Source organism: Rhinatrema bivittatum, chromosome 5 (assembly GCF_901001135.1).
Source record: "Rhinatrema bivittatum chromosome 5, aRhiBiv1.1, whole genome shotgun sequence".
In the NCBI taxonomy this organism is placed as follows: Eukaryota; Metazoa; Chordata; class Amphibia; order Gymnophiona; family Rhinatrematidae; genus Rhinatrema; species Rhinatrema bivittatum.
Window position 1 is genome coordinate 309626594 of NC_042619.1, and position 22705 is coordinate 309649298.

Genomic DNA, 22705 nt, shown 5'->3' on the forward strand with positions numbered 1-22705 from the left:
CTCTTTTCTCCTCTTCTCCCAGTTTCATCTTCTGCTTCTTCCCCTCTCCATATTCCTCTCCTTCAATCTCAGCTCTCCTTCCTCTCTTCTCTCAGTCTCAGCTGGCCTTCTGCTTCTTTCCCCAAGCTCACCTATCCTTCCCTGCTCTCACTCCACCCCTGAAGCCACCCACTGTTTAGACTCCTAAATTATAAGAGTCTAGTGAAACTAGGAGACTAAATTTAGGACCTCAGCCCTAATACATTTCCAAACAACCAATTTAGGAACCTAACTCCCAAAGTTAGGCACATGAACCCTTTGAAAATTGATCTCTTTATGTATTAATGACAAGCCAGAGGCTCTAGTGGAACACTGAATCATACAGAGTTACAATATTGAAAACGTAATCCTTACAGCAGTGACTAGCAGAAGCATCTCTGTGTCCCAGCTACATCGAAGAACTCACTTGTGGGGAAAGCAAGCAGAGACATAGCTTCAAGGATGCTTTCTAACATAGATTTATAGAAAGGGGTTATAGGATAATAGAGGTTCTTACATTACATATCAGAGTTTCTTGTCAAACTATCTGCTTAGCTGCAAAGTCCGCAGGAGCTTGGTATCCACAAACTTCTCTGACCCCCTTTCCTTTAATCTCACCTCTACTCTGTCCTCCCAAATGTAACCTATCATTCCACATCCTCACATTTTCCTATGTATTTTACATCGTCATCTTTATTATTCAAATCTCATTTCTCCTACCCCTTCTCCCCAGTCTCATCTCTCCTTCCCCGTCACTGCTCCTTCCTATCCATCAATCACCTCTCATTCCTCCTCCCATCAACCTTGCCTCTCCTCCCTTCTCTCCTGAATCTCACCTGCCCTTCCTCTTCTCCCTCAATCTCATTTCATCTTTCATCTTTCATCTCACATCTTCCCTTCCTTTAACTTTCTTCTTCCCAATTACCTTCTCTCCCTTCAGATCTATGACTGTGAACTGGAAGAGGTCCCACAATTTCAGGGGCTTCAGGATTTCTGTCAGACCTTCAAGTTGCGTCAAGGGCAGGAGGAAGATGATGAAGATGATCCCTTTGTGGTGGGTGAGGTGAAGGTAAAAAAAAACACCAAAGGAAGTTTTCCTATCAGCTCTAGGATTTCAGTAAAACGTGCTTGGTAGAAGGAGGATAACCAGTGGAACACTGTAATGTCATAACATAACATAAGATTGCTATACTGGGTCAGACCAAAGGTCCATCAAGCCCAGGATCCTGTTTCCAAAAGTGGCCAATCCAGGCCACAAGTACCTGGCAGGATCCCAATGTCATGGATATGATCCCTTTAGCTGCTGCATGCTTGACACAGCCTAGGAGGCAACCACACTAGGCTCACGCTGACAGCAGGTGGACTCACTCTTACAAGGACTAGGTTTAGGGCTTCACTATACCAGCCCCTTTCCCCGCAGCATGAGCCCATGGTTTCTAGGGGCTGGCAGGGTTTAGGCAAGGGTCCTAGGTTGAGTAAGCAGGCCAAGGTCAAGGTGGGCAGTGAGTAAGCGGTGTTGAAGTCCAGGAAGAAGTCAGGGCAATGGAAGATCAGGAAGCACTGAGGTCCAGGAAGAGGTCAGGGCAGGCTGAGATCCAAAACAGTAGTCAAGATCCAAGCTGAGGTCATACTAGGAGTCAGGCAAAAACAGACAAGACCAGGGCAGCCTCAAAGAGACTAAAGCACGGCAAGGGACGGGCAGGCAAGGCAAGATAGGCAGCAATAAAGCAAGGCAGGGCAACAACAATAGAGGACAAGGAAACACCAAGTGATGTAATGCCCTGCAAGACTGCAGAAGGACCTGTTCCTGAGGCAATTTGCTAGTAGCGCAGCTGAGGTTTAAATTCCCAGTATCATCATCAGTGGGTGCCAGCAATAGAATTTCCCACCGTGGGAGACCCAGGGAAGGAGCATTTGGGGGTATCTCAGCTGCATCAGAGGCATCTGCAGCTGGTCACAGAGCTCTCCCGCAGCCAGCCAAATGTTACACCCAAAGATTAGATAGATTCCATGCTGCTTATCCCAGGGATAAGCAGTGGATTTCTGCAACTCTCCCTTAATAATGGTATATGTGTTGCAGTCTGGGAAGCTGCAGACCAGGAGTGGACCCTTGGGCCGAACTACCCCAATGATAGGGCAGGTCGGGAGGTGGAGCCACAGGCAGAGGTCTTCACCCGGGAACCAGGAACCCCCCAGGAGGAGCCCGTAGGGTCCTAGAACCTTGGGACTTAGGAGAACAGTGAGAGTCTTTATAGTAGAAGAAGGCCTGGGCAGAGAGTATGATAAGGTAGTCCAATAGGAATGCTGTAGTCCGTGGGCTAGTTGGGTCCGGCGTGTGCTGGAGCAAATAGTGAGCAGATACAGAGTCTATAGCGTGCTGTGGACTGGAGCAAGCTATGAGCAGGAACAGAGTCTGTAGTGTGCTATGAGCTGGAGCAAGATGTGAGCAGGATCGGAGTCTGTAGCGTGCTGAGAACTGGAACAGACTGAGGGCGCGCGCGTGGCGGCAGGGAGATGAGCTGGTAATGACGGACGCCCTGGAGGGCCGGCAGAGCCACGGGAGCGGCGTTTCCACCACTGTAGGTAAGCGCAGTGCAGAGCGGATAGGGGGGAAGCGGTGGAGACCGCAACAGTACCCCCCCTTTACGGCCCCTCTTGAGAGGCCCGGGTTTACCTGGGTGGTCCTGGTGGAACTGGTGCAAGAGGTCTTTGTCCAAGATATTACGGCTGGGCTCCCAGGTGTTGTCCTCGTCACCACAGCCCTCCCAGGCCAGTAGGTACTCCCATCTACGGTTGTGGAAGCGGATATTGTTACGCTTGGGCTCCGGTCAGGAGTCGTGCACACCACCCAGCAGGGTGGCTCCAGGTGGAGAGAGACAGGAAGCTCGAACAGAGTCAGGTACCAGGCTGGGTCAGGGCAGGCAGCAAGAATCAGAGTCTGGGTTCAGGCTGGGTCAGGGCAGGCGGCAAGAATCAGAGTCTGGGTTCAGGCTGGGTCAGGGCAGGCGGCAAGTGGCAGTGTCTAAGTACAGGCTGGGTCAAGGCAGGCGGCAAGTGGCAGTGTCAAGTACAGGCTGGGTCAGGGCAGGCGGCAGTCAGCAGTGTCTGGGTCCAGGCTGGGTCAGGGCACAGTAAGCAGGGCAGGCAGGTCAGAAGGCCCGTAGGCCACACACACACACACACGGAAGGCCCGTAGGCCACACACCAATAGCGGGGCAAGGCAGGTCAGAAGGCCCGTAGGCCACACACACACACACGGAAGGCCCGTAGGCCACACACCAATAGCGGGGCAAGGCAGGTCAGAAGGCCCGTAGGCCACACACACACACACGGAAGGCCCGTAGGCCACACACCAATAGCGGGGTAAGGCAGGTCAGAAGGCCCGTAGGCCACACACACACACACGGAAGGCCCGTAGGCCAGGTATGGAAATCAAGGAAGAAGGCCAAAAGGCCGCACAAGGCAAGGCAAGGAAAGGAAAGGCCCGAAGGCCACGCAAGGCAAGGCAAGGCAAGGATAGGCCCGAAGGCCGCGCAAGGCAAGGCAAGGCAAGGATAGGCCCGAAGGCCACGCAAGGCAAGGCAAGGCAAGGATAGGCCCGAAGGCCACGCAAGGCAAGGCAAGGCAAGGATAGGCCCGAAGGCCGCGCAAGGCAGGCTAGAGCAGGGAGCCCAGGAGAGCTCGATGCCGAAGCACCGAGGCAACTGTCAGGCAGGGTTAAGAGGGCACACCCAGAGCATAGAGTGGACATAGGAGATGGACTGGGCCTGTCAGGAAAGCCAGCCCTAGAGGGACCCCTGGTGGTGAGGCGGTAGCACAGCAGCCACAGCCGTAACAGATATCTAGGACCTCCCGCACTTGATACGTGGGATTGTCATCGATGGTCGTGGCCGAAGGATCCGGAGGTGTGCGGTGGTACTGGGAGAGAACTACAGGCTTGAGCAGTGATGCGTGAAAGACATTGTGGACCCGGAAGGAAGATGGTAATCTTAGCCGATAGGACACCAGGCCCACTCGTTCAGCGATTCGGAATGGTCCGCAGAACTTTGGAGCGAATCTCCGAGAGGGAAGTCGGAGATACAGATTCTTCGTGCTGAGCCAGACTCTATCCCCTGGCTGGAACGTGGGAGCTGGTTGGCGATGGCAATCGGCTGTCTGTTTGGCCCTAGCGGCCGCGCGGAGTAGGTGTCTTCGCGTCATGTGCCACAACGCCTGGAGCTGCTGGGCAGTTACCTGAACAGCAGGTGAAGCACTGGGAGCCTCCAGTGGCAGCGGAGGCCGTAATGGCTTTCCATACACCAGATGGAATGGGGACTTGCCAGTAGCAGCATGGACCTGGTTGTTATATGCGAATTCGGCCCAGGGCAGGAGTTCAGACCAATTGTCTTGCCTCTCATTAATGAAGGCCCGGAGGTATGCTTTTAAGGTTCTATTCATCCTCTCAGTCTGTCCGTTGCTTTGAGGATGGAAGGCTGTGGAAAAACTGAGCTTTACCTTAAAGCATCTGCAGAGCGTTCTCCAGTAGCGGGCTACAAACTGAGGGCCTCTGTCCGACACTATGTCCTGGGGAAGACTGTGGAGCCTGAAGACATGTTGGGCGAACAGTTGGGCCAACTCGGGTGCAGAGGGAAGCTTCGGAAGAGGAACTAGATGGACCATTTTCGAAAAACGGTCAACCGTAACCCAGATGACCGTATGTCCATCAGACGGTGGTAGATCTACTACGAAGTCTGTAGCTATGTGGGTCCATGGCTCAGTGGGGACCGGAAGCGGGTGGAGGAGCCCACAAGGGGAGCCGGGACTGGGCTTCTGGCGAGCACAGTTAGGGCAGGAGGCCACATAGGAAGCGACATCACGCCGGATGTTAGGCCACCAGTAATACCGGTTAACAAGTTCCAGGGTCCTTTCCCGTCCAGCGTGTCCTCCGATCAAGGAGTCGTGGGCCCAACGTAAGGCAGTCAGCCGGTCCCGGCGCGAGAGCACCGTCCTGTCTTGAGAGAGGATAGTCATGGCAGACAGACGAACCTTAGCGGGATCCAAAATGAATTGAGGTGGCTCATGGTCCTCTTCAGCACAGGAGGTGCGGGACAGGGCATCTGCCCGGAGGTTCTTGGCCGCAGGACGATACTGTAAAACAAAGTTGAACCGACTGAAAAACAAGGCCCAGCGGGCTTGGCGAGGGTTTAGTCGTTGAGCCTGAGTCAGGAATTCTAGATTTTTGTGATCCTTGTAAACGGTGGTGGTGTGCAAGGAGCCCTCGAGCCACTGTCTCCATTCTTTGAAGGCGAGTTTTATTGCTAGCAGCTCTTTGTCCCCGATGGAGTAATTGCTTTCAGCGGGCGAGAACTTCCTGGAGAAGTACGAGCAAGGAAGAAGTTGTCCAGAGTCGGAATGCTGGCTGAGGACCGCTCCCACTGCGATACTGGAGGCATCGACCTCCACGATGAATGGTCGTGAGGGGTCCGGGTGCCGGAGGCAGACGTCAGAGAGGTAGGCCTCCTTGAGATCAGAGAAGGCTGCAATCGCAGCATCAGGCCAGTGCTTAACATCAGCTCCTTTTCGGGTCAGGGCTGTGAGAGGAGCCACCCGGTGAGAGTACCGTGGGATAAAATGTCTATAAAAGTTCGCAAAGCCCAAAAACCGTTGGAGGGCTTTAAGACCTGTGGGCCGGCGCCATTTCGTAATGGCCGCTACTTTCTCTGGGTCCATACAGAAGCCGGTAGCAGAGATAATATAGCCCAGGAACGGCAGAGACTCGGCCTCGAAGACACATTTCTCCAATTTGGCGTATAGACGGTTAGCTCGGAGAGCCTGGAGGACCTGGCGGACATGCTGGCGGTGAGAGTCCATATCTTTAGAGTATATGAGTACGTCGTCTAGATAGACTATCACGTGGGAATGGAGCATCTCTCGAAGCACCTCGTTCATGAGGTGCTGGAAGACGGCAGGGGCATTACAAAGCCCGAAGGGCATCACGAGGTATTCGTAATGCCCGTCTCTAGTGTTGAATGCCGTCTTCCATTCGTCCCCTGGACATATGTGGACGAGGTTGTAGGCTCCTCTAAGGTCCAACTTCGTAAAGATACGAGCCCCTTGAAGACGATCCAGTAGTTCCGGGATAAGCGGGAGTGGGTACCGGTCTCGCTTGGTGATGGCGTTGAGGCCGCGGTAATCAATACACGGCCGAAGCGAGCCATCCTTCTTGGCCACGAAAAAGAATCCGGTACCTGCCAGTGAACGGGATGGACGGATGAACCTCTTGGCAAGGTTCTCTGAGATGTACTGGGACATTGCCTTGGCAGGTCAATGGGACAGTCAAACGGCCTGTGTTCAGGAAGGATCTCCGCCATTTCCTTGGAGAAGACATCTTGGAAATTCTGGTAAGCCTCAGGCAGAAGGTGCGAGGAACAGAGATGTAGAGACTGAGGAGGACGTGGGAGGTGTAGGCATCGTTCAAAGCAGGCAGAACCCCAGCTGACTAATTGGAAATCATCCCATCTAATGACGGGAGAGTGCTGACAAAGCCACGGAAGTCCCAACACCAGCGGATGCACTGCTCGTTCCAGGACAAGTAAAGAGATCTCCTCGGAGTGAAATAGGCCTGTCTGCAGAGTCACTGGTTTTGTGGAACAAGAGATAATCCCAGGAAGCAAAGTCCCTCGGATCGAGGAAATCCATAGAGGAGGAACCTTTGGTACGGTAGGCAGGGCAAGTTGCGTCACCAGCTCGGCCACAATAAAGTTCCCCTCGGCTCCAGAATTGACGAAGGCCCGAACCTGGATTTCCCCACCGGGGTATTTGAGGGTGACAGGAAGTGTGCAGAGAGGAGCTGATCCGGTAGCGCCTAGGTGTAGCTCCTCGGTATAACCTAGGCACGAGCGTTTCCCGGACGCTCAGTGCAGGATGACAGGTAATGTCCTTTGCCCCCACAATATAGGCAGAGGCCCAGGGAGCGCCGTCGGCTCCTCTCTTCCGGAGTAAGTGGTGACCTGCCCAGTTGCATGGGTTCGGATGCAGGGGTAGAAGCAGAAGAAGCCCTCAGCGGGGGTGACCTAGAGGAGGCAGGCAGGCGATGCAGACTTCTACTAGACGAACGGTTCTCTCTGTCCCGCTGCTGAAGACGGCGGTCTACTTTACCCGCAATGTCCATTAAGTCGTTCAAATCATCTGGGATCTCCCTTCCTGCCAGTTCATTTTTGATTCAACCAGACAAGCCCTCGAGAAAGATTCCCTTTAGGCAATCGTCCTGCCATGCCAGCTCCATGGCCAGGGTTCGAAAGTTAATAACATATTCTGCTACCGGGCGCGTGCCCTGTCGGAGGTGCAGGAGCTCCGAGGCCGCCGTGGACTGACGCGTAGGATCATCGAAGGCTAGCCGGAACTGAAGAAGGAAATCCTGGAGATTCTGTAGCAGAGGATTGGAGCATTCCCACAAAGGTGAAGCCAAGTCTAGGGCCTTGCCATCCAATAAAGAAAAGATTTAGGCTACCTTGGCTGCCTCAGAAGGAAACTGGGACGGTAGCAGGGTGAACCGTACTTGACACTGGTTCAGGAATCCACGGCATGTTTTACTGTCCCCGGCATACCTGCTGGGAGCGGGCAGCTGGGTATTAGGAACAGATGCCGGTGCAGGAGGCCCTTGACGAGTGGAAGCCTCTAAACGAGAGACCAACTGGTCCACGGTGGCAGCAAGAGTATCGATGCAATGTTGCTGTTGTTGAAGGCGTTGCGCCATCCCAGGGATAGCCTGTAGACTAGGGGACTCCGCCGAGTCCATTGCCTTGCAAACTGTTGCAGCCTGGGAAGCTGCAGACCAGGAGTGGACCCTTGGGCCGAACTACCCCAATGATAGGGCAGGTCGGGAGGCGGAGCCACAGGCAGAGGTCTTCACCCGGGAACCAGGAACCCCCCAGGAGGAGCCCGTAGGGTCCTAGAACCTTGGGACTTAGGAGAACAGTGAGAGTCTTTATAGTAGAAGAAGGCCTGGGCAGAGAGTATGATAAGGTAGTCCAATAGGAATGCTGTAGTCCGTGGGCTACTTGGGTCCGGCGTGTGCTGGAGCAGATAGTGAGCAGATACAGAGTCTATAGCGTGCTGTGGACTGGAGCAAGCTATGAGCAGGAACAGAGTCTGTAGCGTGCTATGAGCTGGAGCAAGCTGTGAGCAGGAACAGAGTCTGTAGCGTGCTGAGAACTGGAACAGACTGTGAACAGGATCGGGGTCTGTAGCGTGCCGTGAGATGAAGCAACCTGCGAGCAGGAACGCAGACGAACCCAGGTCAGGCTGGCAGCAGGCAGGAGCGGAATCAGGCACGGGCAATGGTCGGTTGCTGGCGGCGAGCAGAAGCGGAATCAGGAACAGGCTGAGGTCAATGGCAGGCGGCAGGCAGAAGCGGAGTCAGGAACAGGCTGAGGTCAATGGCAGGCGGCAGGCAGAAGCGGAATCAGGAACTAGCAGAAGTCAAGTCAGGAACGTGGAACAAGCGAAGCGCAACTCAGAACTACTAACCAGTAGCGACCCTCGTTGCAAGGCAATGAGACGGTAACCGAACGCTGGTTAAATCAGGCTTGGGGCGTGGCGTCGTTAGCCCGGGCGGGGTCAGACTTCCGGCAGCTGTGCGTCCATAGTGCGCGTCCTCACGCGCGCGCGCGCGTGGCGGCAGAGAGATGAGCTGGTAATGGCGGACGCCCTGGAGGGCCGGCAGAGCCGCGGGAGCGGCGTTTCCACCACTGTAGGTAAGCACAGTGCAGAGCGGATAGGGGGGAAGCGGTGGAGACCGCAACAATATGGACTTTTCTTCTAGGAACTTGTCCAAACCTTTTTTAAATGCAGTTACATTCAATAGCTTTCACCACATTCTCTGGCAACAAATTCAAGAGCTTAATTATGCATTGAGTAAATAAATATTTTCTTTTATTAGTTTTAAATGTACAACTTGGAAGGGGATATAGATTTGCCAAGCCATTGATAAGAAAAAAAGAATGCATATGTGCTCCAAGATGGTGAATTTCCCCGTCTTTGTTTACTGCTACTAATCTCCATTTTGTGAAACACCCCAAAATAATAACCAAATAATCAGCACATGTATCAGGAAAAGAATGTGTGCTCAAAAGCTAAAGCATCCATAAAGGCCTGGGCAATTGCCAAATGTTTCAGCACTCACCTTTTGCCAAAACCACTTGTGCTACATTTTTACTGATAAAGCCATGTAAGAGTTAAATCTTAACTCTTACTATGCTAGCTGGCCCCAAACAAGTGGCAGTTTTATCCTTTTAATTAAGTTGTGTTTCCATTTTATGCTTAGTATTGATCATGACCTTGAAGCTTTGCAAACTTAATGTTAGAAGAAGGGAGGGCTAACGGGAAACTGTGTAAGATATGCCAGGCTGCTTCTACCCAACATCCCATACTGTATCTTAGCAAAGAAAATATGCAGACTGACCTTGTACATGATCTAAGTTGTACTTTCTATAATACTAAAGGGGAATATGAAGGAGGCTGTAAAGCATGAAGCAAAACTGTCCTCTCAGTGACACAAAACCATACGAAATCCCTATAACTATATGATAGTATTTTTCTCACATAAGAACATGCCATACTGGGTCAGCCCAAGGGTCCAACAAGCCCAGTATCCTGTTTCCAACAGTGGACAAACCAGGCCATAAGAAACCTGGCAAGTACCCAAAAACTAAGTCTATTTCATGTTACCGTTGCTAGTAATAGCAGTGGCTATTTTCTAAGTCAACTTAATTAATAGCAGGTAATGGACTTCTCCTCCAAGAACTTATCCAATCCTTTTTTAAACACAGCTATACTAACTGAATTAACCACGTCCTCTGTCAACAAATTCCAGAGTTTAATTGTGCGTTGGGTGAAAAAGAATTTTCTCCAATTAGTTTTAAATGTGCTACATACTAACTTCATGAAGTGCCTCCTAGTCCTTCTATTATCCGAAAGAGTAAATAACCGATTCACATTTACCTGTTCTAGACCTCTCATGATTTAAACACCTCTATCATATCCCCCACAGCCATCTCTTCTCCAAGCTGAAAATCCTTACCTCTTTAGTCTTTCCTCATAGGGGAGCTGTTCCATCCCATTTATCATTTTTGTCGCCCTTCTCTGTACCTTCTCCATCACAACTATATCTTTTTTGAGATGCGGCAACCAGAATTATACACAGTATTCAAGGTGCAGTCTCACCAAGGAGTGATACAGAGGCATTATGAATTTTTCCATTTTATTCACCATTCCCTTCCTAATAATTCCCAACATTCTGTTTGCTTTTTTGACTGCCTTCATGAGAAGACATCCAAAAGATGGGAAAGAAGGGAGAAGTGGTGATTGCTGGAGATTTTAATCTGCCGGATGTAGACTGGAGAAACCCTTCTGCAGAATCTAACAGTAGTAGAGAGATAATGGATGCCCTGCAAGGGGCTCTGTTGAAACAAATGGTAATGGAACCCACGAGGGAGGGAGCTATACTCGACTTAGTTCTCACTAATGGAGATAATGTCTCTAATGTCCAGATGGGTGCCCACTTCAGCACCAGTGATCATCAAACGGTATGGTTTCATATCACAAATAGGATACGGGGAAGTAGCACGAAGACTCGAGATTTGCAGCTCAAAAACACTGACTTTGATGAAATGGGGAAGTACCTGGAGTAAGAACTAGAAGGCTGGGAGAAAGAGAAAGATGTGGACAACAGTGGACCAAACTAAAAGGAGCAATTACCAAGGCAACAAATCTATATCTTAGAAAAGTAAAGAAAAGCAAGAGAAAAATGAAACCTATCTAGTTCTCAAAGGAGGTGGCTGACAAAATAAAAGCTAAAAGAATAGCGTTCAAGAAATATAAAGAATCCCAAAGAGAGGAACACATGGAAGAATATCTGGTGGAACTGAGGGAGACGAAGAAAGAAATCAAGAAAGCGAAAAGTCAAGCGGAAGAAAGGATTGCCAAAGAGGTAAAGCAAGGTGACAAAACATTTTTCAGATACATCAGTGAAAGGAGAAAAGTCCAAAGTGGTATACTGAAAATGAAAGGTGAAAAGGATCAATGGGTGGAGACAAATGAAGAAATGGCAGAAATATTAAACGAATACTTCAGTTCGGTATTCACTAAAGAAGACCCCGGAGAAGGACTGACACTAGTTAACAAGAAACTGGAGGGAAGCGGAATGGATGAAACTCCGTTTACGGAAGATAATGTATGGGAAGAGCTAGGAAAATTGAAGGTGGACAAAGCCATGGGGCCTGATGAGGTTCATCCCAGGATACTGAGAGAGCTCAGAGATGTGCTAGCGGCTCCGCTGTGTGACCTGTTCAATAGCTCCCTGGAAACGGGAGTGGTGCCGAGTGATTGGAGAAGAGCGACGGTGGTCCCACTTCAAAAGAGCGGGAGCAGACAGGAGGCTGGAAACTACAGGCCGGTTAGCCTCACCTCAGTGGTGGGAACGGTATTGGAGTCGCTACTGAAGGAAAGAATTGTGAACTATCTACAAGCAACAGAATTGATGGACCAGAGGCAGCATGGTTTCACCAAGGGAAGGTCCTGCCAGACAAATCTGATCGACTTTTTTGATTGGGTGACTAAGGAATTGGATCAAGGAAGAGCGCTCGATGTCATGTACTTGGATTTTAGCAAAGCTTTTGATACAGTCCCGCACCGGAGGCTGGTGAATAAAATGAGAAGCTTAGGAATGAGTGCCAAGGTAGTGGCCTGGATTGCAAACTGGTTGACAGACAGAAGACAATGTGTAATGGTAAAAGAACTTACTCTGAAGAGAGAGCGGTGTTAAGTGGAGTGCCGCAAGGATCGGTGTTGGGACCGGTCCTGATCAATATCTTTCTGAGCAACATTGCGGATGGGATAGAAGGTAAGGTTTGTCTTTTTGCGGATGACACTAAAATCTGCAACAGAGAGGACACGCCAGAAGGAGTGGAGAAAATGAGATGGAATTTAAGGAAGCTGGAAGAGTGGTCAAAGATATGGCAGCTGAGATTCAATGCCAAGAAGTGCAGAGTCATGCATATGGGGTGTGGAAATCCAAAAGAACTGTATTCGATGGGGGGGGGGGGGGGGGGGAGGGCTGGTGTGAACGGAGCAGGAGAGAGACCTTGGGGTGATAGTGTCTAACAATCTGAAGTTGGTGAAACAATGTGACAAGGTGATAGCTAAAGCCAGAAGAATGCTGGGCTGCATAGAGAGAGGAATATCGAATAAGAAAAGGGAAGTGATTATGCCCTTGTACAGGTCCTTGGTGAGGCCTTACCTGGAGTACTGTGCTCAGTTCTGGAGTCCGTATCTCCGAAGGGACAGAGACAGGATGGAGGAGATCCAGAGAAGGGCGACCAAAAAGGTGGAGGGTCTTCATCGAATTACTTATAAGGAGAGATTGAAGAATCTAAACATGTACACCCTGGAGGAAAGGAGGAGCAGAGGTGATATGATACAGATTTTCAGATACTTAGGTTTTAATGATCTGAAAACAATGACAAACCTTTTCCATTGGAAAAAAATCAGCAAAACCAGGGGTCATGATTTGAAACTCCAGGGAGGAAGACTCAGAACCAATGTCAGGAAGTATTTCTTCATGGAGAGGGTGGTGGATGCCTGGAACGCCCTTCTGGAGGAAGTGGTGAAGACCAAAACTGCATTGATAGAATGTTTATTGAATAAGGGTATTAATCTCCAGGTAGTAGCCCAAGGATCCTTCCCAGATGATCTCAAAATGGCCTCAATCTCACCACTCCTAAAGAAACCCAACCTTGACTTTGTTCCATTAAACCATGCCTTTCAATATGTTCCGTGATTTTGATCTTTAGAACACTTTCCACTATTTTTCCTGGCACTGAAGTCAGACTAACTGTTTTGTAGTTTCCCGGATCACCCCTGGAGCCCTTTTTAAATATTGGGGTTACATTAGCCACCCTCCAGTCTTCAGGTACAATGGATGATTTTAATGATAGGTTACAAATTTTTACTAATAGATCTGAAATTTCATTTTTTAGTTCCTTCAGAACCCTGGGGTGTATACCATCTGGTCCAGGTGATTTACTACTCTTCAGTTTGTCAATCAGGCCTACCACATCTTCTAGGTTTACCGTGATTTGGTTCAATCCATCTGAATCATTACCGATGAAACCATCTCCGGAACGGGTATCACCCCAACATCCTCTTCAGTAAACACCAAAGTAAAGAAATTGTTTAATCTTTCTGCCTAAAATGACTACATTGACTGCCTTAGGTAACCCATATACGCTAGTCTGCTTTCCATGCAGGATATCCAGCTGCATATTTATTTATTTATGTATTTATTTATTTATCTATCGCTTTTTTTTTTTTTCCAATATGTTTATTGAATTTTTTAGTTACAACCTTCAACCGTCATGTTAACAAGAAAAGCCAGCAACGTACAACAAAAAGAACCATTCCCCCCCTCCCTCCCTTCTCCCCCCCCCCCAGCGTCCTGGTGGTCAGCTCTAGATCTCTTTTCCTGGCAAAGGTAGTCGTCTTCTCAAATGGGCGCTTGCAGGGTAAATCCCTTGAGAACACATAGGGGCTTTCTCCTTATATGGTGTCCGCTGTGTGGTCTGTATCCGGGCCTGGGTCCCATGGGTCCATGGTCAGTCTTGTGGCCGGAGCTAAATAAGTCGTAAAAGCACTCCATATGCGGGAGGTAAGCACACCCCTCCGGGGCTCCTTATAGGATAGTAGGGAGTACTCCATGGAACAAAGCCTTGTCATAAGCCTGAACCAGTGTTCGTAGCAGGGGCCTGTTGTATTCAGCCAGTTTTTCAAGATGACTTGCTTCCCCGCCACTCCCGCTTTCAGGATAAATAAGAGTGCTGGTTCTGACGGTGCTACTGGAAGCGAAGTCGGGCTCCCAAACAACCATAAGTTTGGGTCCGGGGGCAAAGTGATTCGCAAAAAAAGGGAGCAGGCACAGGCTATTTTGTTCCAAAGAGACGAGCTTGAGCTACAATCCCAAAAACAATGCTGATTACCCGCCATCCGGGTTGAGACATTTTGGGCAGCTGGGGGAAGAGGCAATGTGCATTTTGTAGGCTCGTGAAGGAGTGATATAGGAGCGCCAGAGAAATTTGTACTGCACCTCCCGCATCAATACACTATCTGCCACCACACATACCTTCTCAAAGCAGTTCATAAATTCAGTATAAGACAATGAGAACAGTGGCCAGGCTTGCCACTGAAGGTACAAGGAATAGAGAGGGCGATTGTCCACCAAAGTTCCCACAGCACTATAATATCCTGAAATGGAGGGTTTACCCCCCTTCTTCTTACTCAGTATCTCCCTAACCTTCTTAGTGTGCAAGGTTTCCACTATTGGAGGGCGGGACCTACGAATGAAGTGTGTCAATTGTTGATAAGCATAGATGTCCACTGCCTCCAGCTGGTATCTGTCCCGGAGGGTGGAAAACGGTAGAACACCCCCTCCCGCCTCATCCAAGACATCAGAGATATACACAACTCCCCGATCTCTCCATCTTTGAAAGACCCCTCCTCTAGCCCCTGGGGGAAATAACACATTACCTACAATGGTCAGTAAGGGCGTCGGTGTATTCGGGGTGTTGCATAGTTTACATAGGAGAAGCCACCCTTTTCTACACGAAGTCACTAAGTCCAAGTCTCGCATAGCAGCAGGAACGTGGCAGGCAGGGAGCTGAAGCCATGGATTGAGGAAGGCCGCACGCAACCACTCAAGGAGACATGCATGTGGAGTGAAGGACGAGGTCGTTAGCGCCCAATCGCTAACATGACGGAGGCAACATGCTAGGTAATAGAGTTCCAAGTTCGGGCATCCCAGACCCCCTCCCCCCTCAGGGCCCATCAGCACCGATAAAGGTATGCGGGCCTTTTTGCCTTCCCAAAGAAAGGCGCACAGCGCCTTCTGAAGAGTTCTATGGTCAGCTCTAGTGATCCAGAGTGGTGCCATCTGCAGTATGTACAACCACTTAGGGATTAACATCATTTTATATAATTGTATGCGTCCAGTGATAGACAAGGGAAGGGTCGTCCACCGTCTCAGCGCATCTAGAGTATACTTCATCAGCGGTTTTATATTGGCCCCATAAAGCCGCCCCCTCTGGCCGGGAACACAAATCCCCAAATAAGTAAGCGACCCCTCTGCCCACTGCAAAGGGAAAGTCCCCTCCCAGCGGGCCCGTACAGCATTCGTAACATCCAACGCTGCTGATTTCGTATAGTTGACTTTCAGGCCCGCAAAAAGACCAAAACGGCGTAGTATGTCTAAGACCGTGGGTAGGGAGGACTCAGGTTTAGTGATAAAAACTAATAGATCATCGGCAAAGGCCGCTGCCTTCGGGTCCGCCCACCCCAGCTATCAAGGGGCTGCTCTCTAGTTTCCGAAGGAGAGGGTCAAGAGATAGAATGTATAGTAAAGGAGATAAGGGGCACCCCTGCCGGACTCCTCTCTGGACTGTCACCGCCCCAGAGAGACACCCATTGACCAGAATACGAGAACGGGTTGTGATATAACAGGGTCAGATATCTCAAAAAATCGCCCTGTATACCAAACCGCTGTAGGACCGAAAACAAATAATGCCACTCAACCCGGTCAAATGCTTTCTCCGAGTCTATACTGATGGCCAGAGCTGGGATGTCATGTTGCTGGCATAATGTAATGGCCGTCAACAGTTTTATCATATTTGCATTAGGTTTTCGGCCTTTGACAAAGCCAGCCTGACTCGGAGAAATCAGCCGGGAGAGGAAAACGTTCAATCGTTCCGCAAGGATCTTAGCTAAAAGTTTATAGTCACAATTTAGCAGTGATATAGGCCTGTACGAGGCCGGGTTGGTAGCGTCCTTACCTGGCTTGGGTAATACGATAACATGAGCTTCGTTAAAGGTAGGCGGGAAGGCACCTTTAAGAAGGCCTGCTTCATAGTATTTGGTAAGTGGGGTTAGGATGAAGGGTGACATAATCTTGTAAAACTCATAGGAGAGGCCGTCTGGGCCAGGGGATTTTCCGGTATGAGCTGCGCTGATAGCCTGTTCAATCTCGTATTCCTGCAGGGGACGATTCAAGAAAACTCGTTGGGATGCATTCAGGGTCGGGAGCGAGAGGTCCTGAAAGAACACTGCCTCCTCGGTTTGCTCCCCCGAATTTTCCGAAGAATAAAGTAGACTATAAAATTGTCTAAACACTTCACTAACTTCTTTCTCATTAGCTGTGGCCCCTCCCGTTGTCGTGGTCAATCTCGCTACAAAAGACCGGGGACGCTGTGTTCTGGTTAAATTCGCCAGAAGCCGGCCTGGTCGGTTTCCAAACCGAAAAAAAACCCGCTGTCTCCTCCAGTCTAGAGCCCGTGCCCGTTTATCTAAGAGGGTATTAAGCCGTCCCAATACACTATAATAGGCTGTCCTATCTTTTTCAGTATTCTGAAGCAACAGGGCGCTTTTTCTTTCTTTCAATAAGGCTTCGAGTTGTAAGATCATTTGGTTAATTTGTTTAGTTCGCGTATGTACATAGGAAATGATCTCCCCTCTCATCACGGCCTTTGCCGCCTCCCAATATAAATGTGGGGCTTCCGCATGCTGGCTATTATGAAGGGCATAATCTTTCCATTTTTCCTTAAGGAACTGCTGGAATCGCCTGTCATCCTTTAAAAAAGCAGGGAAGCGCCAGATCCGTGCGCGGTGAGTGGTAGGTTGTGAATGCAACTCCACTGATATAGGAGTGTGGTCTGAGATAGAGTGCGCTTCTATAACGGCTTTCCTCACTGTAAAAAAGGCGCTCTGGGAGATAAGGATATAATCAATTCGCGAGTACGTGCCGTGGGCTCTAGATATATGGGTATAATCACGCTCTGTGGGGTGTAGCGTCCGCCACACATCGAGTAAATCAAGTTGTTGACAGAGGTAGGCTACTCCTCTCTGCCTTTGCCCCGGAGGGTCTGGCGTGGATGTGCTTTTATCTAATAAGGGATCGTGTACAGTATTGAAGTCTCCCGCAACATACAAGGTACCTTTCGCATGAAGTTGAAGTAAATTACAAAAGTCTACAAAAAATTTATGTGTGTAAGTGTTGGGGGCATAGATCGAACAGATGGTGACCACTTGACCGTCCCATTCACCCACTAAAATAATATAACGGCCTTCCGGGTCGGAGAGTGTGTGTGTCACTTGCAGAGTCACTGCTTTGTTGATCAAGATTGCCACGCCCCCTTTACGGTTGCACGCTGCTGCATATTCACATCTGCCGACCCAGTCTCTTCGGAGTTTGCTGCTCTCTAGCGCTGTGAGGTGGGTCTCTTGGAGACACACAATATCAGCATGGAGCCTCCTAAGACGTGTTAGTACTTTGCTTCTCTTTACAGGGGTACCCAGCCCATTAACATTCCATGACACTAGATTTAACATTTTTTAAAGCATGTAAGTTCTAAACTGCAGCACGAAATATTCCACAATTTCTGGGTGAAGGGTTCCCAGCCTAACCCTCCCTCCCCGCACTATCCGGGCCCAGGTCCCCGCAAATACAAGGCGGGCGCCCAAAGTTCGACGTACCATGCTTGTCCAAACAGTTCCCAGGGAACAGTAATTATGCCAGTATTGTCCACCAGGTTCCCAACTTCCCCCCAAACCCCTCCCCACCCCCCCCCCCCCCGTATATCTCCCCCCCCTCCCCCCCTGTCTCCCTCCCATATCCCCTTCCTCCTCCAGCCCCCGCTACCCAACTCTGGGTCGGGGGGTTGTACCAGCTACCCCCGCCCTAAACCGGGGTAGTCTGAAGAGTGTACGCTCTCAGAGCGTTCGGGTGCTCCGCCTCCGCCAAGCACAAGAATCTAATGTCTGTGATTTCACATTATGCAATGAAAAAAAGAATAGAAAAATCTTGCCATAGTAATACAGGTAGAGAGTCCGAAAAATATAGTCACCAGGTGTGTCTCCACTGCCTGACCTTGCTGCACTGTCTCTCCTGTGCACCGGCGCTACCGGACTGAGAAAGCCCCCTACTGCCTCAGGAGGTTCCCCTTCGCAAATAGTCCGGCATAAAATATTGGGCCACAAGTGCCTGCCCAAGTTACGTGGCTCTCCGGTCCGTCTTCCTCCCCGTATGGGTCAGTATCTATGAATAAGGTGTACCGTCCAGACTACTCCCCCGAGAGTGCAGAAAAAACCCCAGTAACATCCAACGGAAACTGAATAACAATGCCAAGTTCTTACAGCATAGATTCAACAATTTCTGAACTGTGCCTGGAAACGCATGGGCTCAGTCCAGGCCAAAGCGCAGTGTCTCATCGTGGAGGGCTCCTCCGCATAGAGACACGTGGCAAAATCAGCCATTATTCCCCTGCAAGAACTTCTGCGCCGCTTCTGGTTCTGTAAAACTGTGCTGCTTCCCGTCGCGCCAGATTTTGAGAATCGCCGGATATTGAAGCGCAAACTTTATTTTGTCTTCAAAGAGTTTCGAACAGACAGGTGAGAATTTTTTCCTTTGCTGCGATACCAGTACCGAGTAGTCTTGTGTAATCCTTATTTTCTGTCCTTGATATAAAACTTCTTGACATTTCCTATAAGCAAGCCAGATACGCTGCTTAACCGCCGAATTCAAGATTTTGGCTATGGCTACCCGAGGGCGCGTGTCCGACAGCCTACGGGCCCCTAGGCGATGCGCTCGCTCGATTTTTAAACTGCCTTTAAGGTCTTCAAGGCCCACCGCTCCCGGCAGCCACGATTCCAGGAAATCCCCGAGCCCCTTTTCGTCTAATACCTCCGGGAGCCCCAAAAAGCGAAGATTATCGTGCCTTAGCCGGTTCTCCATATCCTCCAACTTTTCTTGGCACTGCTGCACTGCTGTAGTGTGTGCCTGGACGGTGCCCTCCATTTTGGTCACCGGATCCTCCGCGTCTCCTACTCTCCCTTCCAACTGATCTATGCGCGGAGTAAGGTCTGATATCGCCGACTTTACCTCTTGCAATTGCTGGGCGATTCCTGCCAGTTTCGCATCTAACGTGGCTTCCAGTGTTTGTTGTAAGACCTCTACGGTTAAGGGTAAACCCCCGGAAAGCCGCGGCTCGCTGACTCCCGGCGCCATCTTGGGGTCTGCGGGTTTTTGTTTGTCCTTGTCCTTTTCTTTTTTTCCGCCTCTAGCAGCCATTACCGGCGACGTTTTGTTCATAAAATGAACAATCGACATGTACAAGGGCTCAGCAGCGTACTGGTACACAGATTCTCGTCAGCCGTTAACCGATGCCGGTAGATGCAGAGGCACAGCACCCGGAGCTAAGGGAGAACGTGTCCGCCCTAGCACATCGCCCCACGTGACTCCCCTATCGCTTTTTTTATATCTACATTTGTTTGCACATCACATCGGTTTACAGTGAAACAATTTGAAAGGAAATTACATCTTAACCTTTAAACTTCCAGCAATTTTAGGAGTTACAGGAGAGGTATAGAAGTGGTAAGATTAGTGGCAGGAAAACAAAAAGAACATGTAACTATAATTTTAATAACTGTAGAGATAATAACAAGGTAGAGGAGGAAACAACAACTTTAAATAAGGGATTGCGAGGCGGTATAAGAGCTTGTGGGTCAGGGTGCAGGTATGTGTGGGAGTCATTGGAAAGGATATGTTTGGAACGGTATCCCTTGTGACTCGTCCAGGTAAAGGTTCTCTATGCACAGACGAGATTGTGAGAGCCATATCCAAGGGCATTGGAATCCTAATGATGGACCAAGGACTCTTGGTGAAGCTTCCACCAGTGCTGGTATCAAGGAATGCAAGAGTGTAAAAAAGATGTCCTCATGTAAGAGACACACCAATACTAGAATTTGAGGAGAGGTGCATAGTTGACCTAGGGTGGCTTCTCCCACCAGATCTAAGTCCTGGAGTTTCTTGGCTTGGCCGGGCAGCAGTTTGCAAAGTCCCCTGGTGCTGCACAATATAGGCACAATTGAGATTATGGTGCCTCTGCTTTTCCTCCACCGATAGCTTGAGGCAGTCCACCTGTATAGCTTCAACTGGTGTCAGTCCCAGCTCTGGAAAGCCACTGGGTTTCTGAAAATTCATGGTGTGGCAAATATGGCTCATGAGAGGGGCTTGGCTCACCGCCCTTTCTTGGAACCTCAAGTCCAGACATATGGCTAGGCTGAATAAGCCCTCCAACATATCAGGCAGATCCTGGGCAGCCAGCTCGTCCTTAATGAGCTCCAAGTGCCCATAAACATTATGATTAGGCTATCATTGCCCCCCTGGAGTTCAGAAGCCAGAGTGCGGAAGTACACCACGTACTCCCCCACAAACTGGGAGCCATGTCTGATTTGCAGAAGTTTGGATGGCATGGAAGCCAGCATGGAGCCAGGCTCATCGAAAATCAGATGGAATTCACACAGGAAGTGAGTCAAATGCCCTAGGAATGGATCATCTCTCTCGCAAAGGGGTGAGGCCCAGGCCAGGGCAGGACTGCCCAACAAGGATAAAATATAAGTCATTTTGTTCTGGTCCAACAGAACAAGGGTGCTGCAGTTCAAATTCAATCCAGCATTGATTCAGGAAGCCTCAACATTTTGCCAGATCTCCATCATACCTTGGGGGTGGAGGCAGGTGAAGCATGGGGGTAGTAAGCTGTATCACTGGTGCCAGAGCAGAAGCCAGAACAGACTGGGCAGCCAACCTGAAGATACCCGGCCATAGTGTTCAACTGCTCCTGCTGCTGCTGAAGCTGGTGAGCTAGACCGCAAAAGCGAAGGCCTGGGTCATGTCTGCCGAGCTCATGGTCTTAGTAAACTGTGATGGGGAACATGAATATGAGCCCTTGTTGCTATGGCGCAGTTAACACTGTCTCATAGGCGAACCTACAAGGCCTATGCCGATAGCTTGCGAACATGCCCTGTAGTGGGACAGGCTAGAGCTTCACCTATATCAACCGCCTCTCCCACAGATTGAGCCCTTGGGTTCTGGCGGATGGCAGGGCTTAGGTGGGTCCCTAGGGCGGTCAGGTGAGCAAGAACACACCGGGGTCACATTTTCAGATGGAAATTTTGAGGTCAGTCATGTTGGAGGAGAGTCAAGGGAAATTCTTGACATTCTAGGACCTAACTGAAGTGTATCTTCATATTCCAGTAAGGAAAAGCCAACAAACATACCTTCATTTTGTGGTGCCTGGAGGTCATTTTCACTTTCAGCACAAATCTGAGCAGCACTTACCTGTTGCTGCTGCTTCCTCTTTTTCAGGCTTGCCTCTGCAATAGTAACAGCATGAGGCCAGCCTGTCTTGCAAGACAGAGCTAGCAGAGAGGGAAGTAGCAGCAGATAGGCACTGTTCTCTGACACACTTTGCTGGCAGGAGGACATACTACAGGCCAGGAAGGGAATATTACGGTTAACAAGCAGGAAAAAAGATTGAGGGTCTATTGATCAGAATGTTTTTAAAGAGGTGTGGGATCATCAGGAGGTGGAAAAGAAGATGGAAATAGAGCTGGATTTAAAAAAGAATATAATGAACAAATAAAACTGATTATTGAGGAAGTGGGAGGCACTAAAATTGTGAGGTCATTAGGCAGGATGCAGTATATATGTGGCCAAAAAAGAGGGCCCATCAGGCAGAACATCAATGGCGTAAGAGTAGGATGGATGAGAATGAGGAACAACTGAAATTAAAAATTCAGAAGTACAAAGCATTCTGTATACAGGAAAAGAAGAGGTACATTTCTGTGACCTTGAATAATTCGTTGAACCGACCGCTTGAACTGATTTTTTTTTTTTCAGGTTAAGAGGTTGGTGGAACATAAGAATATAGTGCAGTGTTCGGAAGTGATTACTGCTGAGGATTTGGGACAGTATTTTGTAAATAAGATTACTTATTTATATAGCATGGCTGGTTTGAATATAGATGTTTGGGAGGATGAGGAAAGTCCTATGTTTGAGGAAGTTGGGGAAGGGAGTTCAATTTGGTCTACTTTCTTGCCAGTAACTCTTGCAGAAATGATAGATGGATATAATTAGTATTATTCATGCCAAAGGTTATGCATTTGGATCCATGCCCGTTTTGGTTAGTTTGTGTTCTGAAGGTGTTATTTGGAAAAGTGCTGGTTGATATTGTTAATTCTTCTTTGAGTACTGGCATCTTACCTGAAGGCCTAAAAGTTGCTCTAGTGAGACCCATATTGAAAAAGGAAAATTTAGGGTGTAATGATGTGCAGAATTGCAGGCCAATTTCCAATTTACCTAGTTAACTAAGCTTGTTGAAAAATGTGTATTGAATCACCTAACTGATCAAGAGATATTGGATCTGGATCAATGTGGATTCAGAGCATTTTTTGAGCATGCCGATTCATCTGTTTACCTGATTTTTGTGTCTTTCAGATAATTTTATGGGTGTACTGCTGGTAACAGTGATTCGATTTCAATAGTGGTGTGTGCTCCTATTATTTTGAATTGCTAGCCATAGCACTTGTATTTCCTAACATTTCAATGTTCTTTTGCCGAACACAGTATCAGTAGTCATCCTTAATGATGCCACTTGTCAGCAATAGAAATGCTCATGAGCGAGTCTTTAACCTTAAGCATTTCTTTGCCCTTTAATTTACTTGTCCTCAGCACTATTAGTCAGTGTTACAATCCTGTTCTCACTCAGCCTATAGTACTCTTGATATACACACACTTTTTAAGATGTTTAGTTTAACATGTTTATTATGT

At 49.1% G+C, this 22705-nt stretch overlaps 1 protein-coding gene across 1 annotated transcript in view; it reads left to right on the plus strand.

Moving 5' to 3' along the window:
• FER1L5 (fer-1 like family member 5) overlaps positions 1 to 22705 on the plus strand; it is a 495517-nt gene that overhangs the window by 355692 nt on the left and 117120 nt on the right. The window contains exon 49 of the mRNA XM_029603280.1: positions 959 to 1087. Within this exon, the coding sequence (XP_029459140.1) occupies positions 959 to 1087 (129 nt within the window). The remainder of the gene's footprint in view (positions 1 to 958; positions 1088 to 22705) is intronic.